This window comes from Gobius niger (genome assembly GCF_951799975.1).
Source record: "Gobius niger genome assembly, chromosome: 8".
NCBI classification, from domain to species: Eukaryota; Metazoa; Chordata; class Actinopteri; order Gobiiformes; family Gobiidae; genus Gobius; species Gobius niger.
Genome location: NC_136859.1, coordinates 25,317,604 through 25,325,099, shown reverse-complemented (window position 1 = coordinate 25,325,099; position 7,496 = coordinate 25,317,604). Strand labels below are relative to the sequence as shown.

General features: G+C 45.9%; 1 protein-coding gene across 1 annotated transcript in view; it reads right to left on the bottom strand.

Moving 5' to 3' along the window:
• Positions 1–1,689: 1,689 nt before the first annotated feature.
• The window catches only part of erfl3 (Ets2 repressor factor like 3), a 40,406-nt gene continuing 34,599 nt past the window's right edge, over positions 1,690–7,496 (bottom strand). Inside the window, exons 3-5 of the mRNA XM_079561401.1 lie at positions 5,008–5,123; positions 3,763–4,844; positions 1,690–3,658 (exon numbers count right to left, since the gene is read on the bottom strand). Of these exons, the coding sequence (XP_079417527.1) occupies positions 3,002–3,658; positions 3,763–4,844; positions 5,008–5,123 (1,855 nt within the window). The 3' untranslated portion in view covers positions 1,690–3,001. The remainder of the gene's footprint in view (positions 3,659–3,762; positions 4,845–5,007; positions 5,124–7,496) is intronic.

The window sequence follows — 7,496 nt, the reverse complement described above, 5'->3', positions numbered from 1 at the left end:
ACTGAGACCTACACATGGCTGACGTTACCCCATGCTGTAGCGTAATAAAAACCTCTTTAATGAAGATCACGACCCGTGTCTTGCCTCATATCATGACAGAAAGTAAAGCAGAAAGCCTAGCATGTTTCTACCAAAGTATTGTTAAGTCAATTTTATAGGCAATATAGTAGAAATAATTGATGTTAGTTTGAAAAAGGATTCCCCAGCATGACAAAACAAATGCTTTGGTTTAATTAGCTACTTCTAATGACTACAAATAGTAATATCCGTACTGTGGAAACGTAAACAAACCAGGCCCGTATGCCTAGATAGCCACTGCTAATAAAGGTAGACATTAAAACTTAATCTCTTTGTTTACTCGTATGGTAATCAAACACAAGCCAGTCCCTGCACCGTTATTGATAGGCCTATATGACCGAGCCTAAGGACACAGTAATCAACACAGTACCTTTCATACTGGGCTTTAACAGGTTTAATAACCCTGATTACATCTTAATTACAACTTTGGAAAAGAAAAAAAGAAAAAAATAAGTACAGAAATTCAATGTTACATCATGGTATTAACTTTCATCTCTATCTCAGTGTTATGCAACTGCTCTGGGAGACGAGGCAAGAATAATGACCACAACAGGGAGAAATTTACACAATAAAACAGTACAACTCATTTTTTAAATTCTTTTAAAATGGTACAGTCCCCCGTAAAATGAAGAGAGAAAAAGGAGAAAAAAAATTGAAAGAAATATACACAATCAAGAGAAAAAGAATATTATAAAACGAAAAAAAAAAAACAAATTACAATACATGACAAATAAAAAGATCAGTTTACCCCCATCTGCAAGTACATACAACCCACTTCTTTCAAGCTCCCAATGTTGTTCCTCTGTCAGCTCACAAAAATTGTCTTTACACATTTTTTTTTTTACATTTTTCTTTTAGCTATAATACATTTGCTTTAAAAAGAATATAGATGGATGGGATTTGGGTCGAGGAGATTTCAAAACAAGGAATGGAGGGTACGGGGAGGGGAGGGGGGGGGCTTCCAGGTGGAATGCGGCGCCACGACTCAAAGCAAGAACGCAACTGTGGAGGAAAAAAAAAAAGCCAAGTGGAGAACCAAAGTAACAACAACCATCTTTTTCAGAGACTTTTAAAAACATTTTTATTTGTGCCTTGAGCGGGTAGTGATGGCGTGGACGACGGAGAGTAAAGAAAGGTGTCTCGTCGGCTGAAGGGGGGCGGGGGCAGGAGTTTAATAAGGCAGCTGTCAGTTTGATTACAGACGAAAGGATCTGGTGAGTTTGTGCGAGTGGAGACGTGACTGAATGGGGATCTAATGAGGAAAACATTATTTTTTTTTAAATCAGTCAGTTCCCTGTTATAGATGGGTAAATCTATTGGCTGAAATGTTTCTCAATCGGATAGCGGTGCGAAAGTGAAGTAAAGTTTGTTCATATAATGGATTCTGAATGTGTGCATAGTTTGAGGGGAGTGCAGCTCGGAAATGATTGACTTTTTTTGCGTCCTCCTTGCGCTGGTGCGAGGTGGCGGACTTTGGAGCCAACAGGTCCACAAGAGGAGACACCGAATTGACGAGGTTCCCCCTTTTTGTGCTATGGACCCCCACATCTTCGCAAATGAGATAATAGGCCAGAAATAGGTGTCTCGATCCGTTTTCCTGTGATGTTTGTTATGGCTATATTACCTAAGCTTGTTTCTTTAAAATGTGTTACTATCTCCCCCCAAAAAAATATTTTAAAAAATCCTGAAATATTTTATATATTTAAAATGCTATGGCTGCTTTTCATAATTTCATTTTAAAATATAGAAAGATATAGTCTGCATGTGTGTCAGTAGAGCTGTTATTGTACATGCGATATAAAAACAAGGCATAGAGAGGCAGCGTGTCTTGGGCCGTCCTGCTCTCTCTGCTCCGTGTAGGTGCTCCAAACCCGGTGACAGGGCTAACAAACGACAGACCTGGAGCCAAAGGCAGTGTTGTGCATTTGGGATTCTTTGTATGGACATTTGCTGGTTTCGTTTTAACATCTGTGATTGTGAAGAGAGCAGTAGCTGGTGTAACGTGTGCTGCTTGAACATAGGGGGGTTACTTGTGTTGAGCAACGTCCTGCTCTCACTTGTCCCCTGTAAAGTGATTTCTTTTCATTTTTTGCCGTACAGTATGTGGAATTTGCGGGTTTTTTCCCACATGTGGTCCACAAGAGAGAGGGAGAGAAAGGCAGGACAGAAGTAGGTACAATAGTCAGTGTGAGACAGTCTAGCTTCTTGCTGTTTAGTGCTGTTCAGTCCCGCATCACCAAAGATGTATTTCAAAACTGTTGCCTGGAGTGTTGTTTTTGCACGTGTGTGTTGCTGCTGCTGCTGCTGCGCATGATTCCTATAAACATACAGCAATTTGCATCCCTGAGTGGAGTGAGCCAGATTTAATAGTCAGAAAACACCCACTCTTTACCTATGGAGACACACATTCCTAATGAGCCCAACAGTTTGTGACTGTTAAACTCAGACTTCCTACAAAGAAATAATGAGAACCTGCAGTGGTCCTCCTCTCCCTGTATTGTGCTCTTCTGTGTCACTGTACATACAGGCACTTGTTGAAGTCCAAGTTCAATATGAAAAGTTATAGGGAGAGTGCAAAGCTGTCCTTCCTGACCAGTCATGGGCTTTGAGAGAGTGGGTACCTTGAGGAAACGGTGCAGGACATCGGCAGCTTCACTGAACAAGTCAGAGTGATGTTTTCCATTTAAATAGTCCCTGCACTCAGGATAGGGGCATCTCTCCTTCCTCCAAAGGATTCATGGACTCCTGACACATGATCAGACCTCCTACAGTTACTGACTGAACTGTGTGTTTTTGAGGTGAGATTTGCAGGATCCTTTGTTCACCACAGATTTTAGTTATTAGTCTAGCAGAGAAGTAAAAGGAATCACAGAGGATCCCTTCACTGGACCACATCAGTGTGTCTACAGCAGAAGCCTCTTCATCAGCACTCTTTGTTCTCCAGAGACAGCTGTGCCGTTGCACGATGGAGCTCAGTGCTCACTCTGCGGTGTGTGGCCAGTGGTGTGGTTAAAGTGTCTTGGTACACCAAAGGCGGGGGGCTTTCTCCCTCTGCACTCCCTGTCCCATCCTCCTCCACCTCCATGCGCCCGTTACAATGTGTCTGCCTTATTCTTTCCTCCTCTGGTCGGACTTTCTTGTCATCAGACTCTTCTTGTGAAGCCTCCATGCGCTGGTCTTCACTCCAGCGCCTCTTGAAGCGCAGTTTTAAGGGGATACACTTGGTCTGAGGTGCTCCCACTGACCCCGGCTGAGGTGGGGGTGGGCTCACGTCCTCTGGCTCTACAGGCTCAGTCTTGAGGATGGGTGGCCCGCGATGGGCATTCGACTGTATGTGCTGTGAGGCAAAAAAGGGCATAAGGCCGGGTGGAGGGGGAGCGGGAGCTTTAAAAACATCTTCATCCAGGTCATCATCAACATGGGGCTGATGGGCTGAAGCAGTGCCATTAGTGAGATGGTGGTAGTTTGAGCCTCTGGAAAAACGAGAGAATTCAAAATCTTCTCTCTCATCTGGGTCTTCGTCACTGATGTCAGTGACCTCCACCTCCTCCTCTGATTCAATGTCAGAGATGGGCTCCACCTGTACAATAATACAAACAGAAATGTCAGCAAATACTTTATATATATATATATTTTATGAAAAATATTTTTGAAATATTTCATCATTCTTGAGTGTTTGCTGACCTTGATTTTGGGAAGTCCTGCACTGTTGAGCGACTGTGTTGATGATGAGGTTGAGACCAGGCCGGAGCCGCTGGCTGAACTCAAATCACTGCCAAAGGACAGTGAGGAGCCCAGGCCTGATGTGGACGACATGGACCCAGAGCCTGAGGACAGAGAGCTCTGCCGGAGCTTCCCCTGACCATCGCGCTGCTTCCTGCCCAGAGGCGGCGGCTGCAGCTTGAACTTGAATGGAGACATGTGAGGAGGCTCCTCCCCCAGGTGCAACGGGTGGTGCATTGGGTGTGAGGGGTGGGCGGAGTGCGGAGGGTGTGAGAGGTGGTGGGCAGCGTGACCCAAAGACGGATGGTGGTGTCTCTCTCCTGCCCTCTCCCCTCCTCCTGCCCGCTCCGCTGGCCCCCTCTCTGTGGCCAGACTGGACTTCTCCGGCCGGTGTGGCTGCGGGATGACGATGTTGGGGTACTGTATGAACGCCCGGGGACTCAGCCCGTAATTGTAGACTGACTGTGTGTGCGCCTTCAGGTAGCGCTTCATGTCCTCGGGGTTGAAGGAGAAGTGCGAGCCGAGCATAGGGGACAGACTGGGCGACGGGCTGTAGGGGAGGTGAGAGGTGGGCGTCATGGAGAGCGCTGGAGACAGAGGCGGGGCTAAGAGACCCGCTCCTCCCGGCCCAGGCAGAGGGGACACGGGGAAGGGGGACAGAGAGTCGGGGTGGATCCTGTGGCCGGCTGGACCTCTTGACCCTGGGTGTGCTGCGGGGTTTCCTTGGTACATTCTGAAGAGCGCCTCGTGAGATAACCGCGGGTGGATGATGCTGCGGTAGCCTCCTCCGCTCACCCCCCTCTCGGCTGCCCGCTCCTCTACAGGAACCGTGGGGCCCTCTTCAATCTCAGAGTTGACCGAAGTGCCATCGCTGCAGTCGCTCACAGACCCCCGCGCTCTCCTAACCACCGAGCTGAACATCACTCCCGGGCTGCGCAGGTCCTCGTTGGGTGAAAGAACCTCTGACGGCGTTGAAGGTGGGAACCGGAAGTGTGTGCTTGCGCCAGTCGGGACAGGAGGTGCGCTCTGAGGGACAGAACTTCCTGTAAAATACCAGAAGGGAAGGGGGACAGCACAGAATTCTTAGAAATATTATTGTTCTCCGGGATAATCCTGCGCAATCTTGCTATCCTATTGAAGGATTAGGGTAAGACTGAGCATATATGAGACCATGCACATGCACATACGCTGCCACTGAAGGCTTACCAGCTGATCCCATGTCGATGAAGGGATAGTTGACCAAAACCAGTTTGTTGAAGTTGAATTTATAGGTGAACCTCTTTCCTTTGGTCTTATGGAGAATCCGCTTGTTGTAGTAATATCTGTAAAGCAAAAAATAATGAATTAAACTCTGTGTAAAGCCTTTGAAAAGTGTGTGAAAAAATACAGTTCTTCCAGTGCATCAAAGCATCAAATTAAGGCTTGTTAAAATACATCGCTGTGGCATTCATGACGGACGCTCTGCCCCGCACTCTCAAACCACACGCTAATAAGCCGAAACCTTTTATGTCAGCCCCTGCTAATGATAGATATTAAAGAGTGTTGTATGACATTTACACAAAGCAGATCTATCAGAGCAGGGAGGGGAGGAGGCGGGCTGGATCAGGGAACACATGTAGATGAACGAGCGGATCAGGCCGTAAAGACCCGGAGTGATGTTGAGCTCAGGGGATAAACAAACAATTAAAAGATCAGAGGTTGGACTCAACAATGTCACCACTGCAAACAAATCCCAGCGCCTTCCACATTGTAAGATTATTAAGCGCCGGATATGGAAGTGGGAACTGGGAAACACAGGAGGAGAATTAAAAACATAGATTAAGAAGCTATAAAAAGAATGCAATAAGTAGACGTCTGCGGCACTCGAATCGAAAACACAATTTTGATGGCTGCATTCGGCAAACGGAAAAGCAATCATGTAGGTAAAATGAACTCGTCTGCAAATGACAAAATACCAGGTCTTCACTGGGTTTCGATATGAAAACTAATCCTGTAGACATTACACTAGTCTTCCTCCTTCGAATCTTAATACATGATAAACATGAGCACAATCAACTCAGTCTTGATGAGTGCACAAATCTAGTCTAGCAAAGGTATAATACTTTCCCCTCAAACAAAATCAGCCCCAGTTCAGAGTCAGAGTCTAAACAGATGTCCGATCTTGGATTGCGCCATTAATTTTGCAAGATTAACCTATCTTTTTATATAACGCCCAAACCGCCAATAATTCGCCCAATGTTTATCTGTTTATGTAATGGTCATTCTCTCTCATGGCTCCATCCTGCAGTGTGAGGCTCCATTTTTATTAACCTTTGTCCAGGCAGCTACAGCTGTTTATGTAACGGCACTCGGCTTTCTTCCCCTTGACTCGCATCCACTTTATGTAACCTCAACATCCCTGGCTGCCAACCTTGACACACAGATGACATAGTACATACAAATACATACAACAGATGAATCTAATGAGACAAACCACTTCTACGCTTCTCTAATGGACAAATCCTTCAATCAATGACTGCTCAAGAGGTTTGCGGTTGGTTTCGTCTGCAGCAATTTCCTTAAGATGGGACGCTTTTATTGTTCAAATCGCAGACTACATTTTTGTGGGTCCATGTCTTTTTGAGTCGAAAATCTTCAATTTGTCCAAGTTCTGAATGTGCAAATCCTTGTCCAAGTCTGACTCATTAATGTCTGAGTTTGAGTCCAAGTTGAGTCACAATCACCTAAAACCAAGGAGGAACATCTAACACTTTTGCAGGGCACACTGCACGAAACAGACCTTCAGTTTTAGGTAACAGTATTATAACGATCAGTTTTATAACTTAAACCAATGTGTGTGTGATCAGGGGGCCAACTGAAAATGGAGCTACTGTAAATCAGAGTCCTTGTTCCACACGGAATCTGAATCTCAAGTTAAGCCACTGCCCGTCAGAAAAACACACAAGTACCCAAGCCCTTAGTTTGACGTCTGAGTTGAGTCACCATTCCCAGAAATGACGAGTCTGTGACAGGAAAACGAGTCTGTGACTTGAGTACTGCGCCTCGTGTGTGTACACCGAAGCGACCACCTGTTTGATGGGGCTGAGAGGAAACAGTATCGCCATTGCTCCTTTATCAAATGTTCTATGGAAATGAAGTGTTTTGGACAGGACTAGGGACCTGTGGCAGAGATAGGAGTTAAATGGTGTACTGAATGGTAGTTTTCCAGATGGCTGTGTGCTCTCTTCACCCCAGCAACTAACCTCTACTAATTTGCTAGTTTTGTGGGCAGGGAAAGACTGCTCTTTTTTTTATTTTATTTTTTAAAATTGCTAAAAAATTGCTCTCCTTAAGCCCTTCCCCTCTGCTCCCTCCATCCTCACCCGTCACTCCCCATGCCCCCCCCCCCGAGGCGTGGGGCGAGGGCGCAGGGAGCGAGGAGACAGGACAGGCCCGCACTGTTGAAAACATTGTTTATGCCAAGGCACAGAACAGCAGCATGTCATTTCTGCTCTATGGAAGACACTCGCAGTGGCCCGAGGAGGTGGGGACAGACAGACAGGGGCAGGCAGGAAGAATCACGGTCCATGACAGAACAAGTCAATATGGTCCAAAAGATAATAATGGCCATAGGTATTTATTAGCCAAAACAACAAAACAAAATTGTGTAACTGCCCATCACGATTGTGCTTTGCTTTCAACACATTACATCTAAT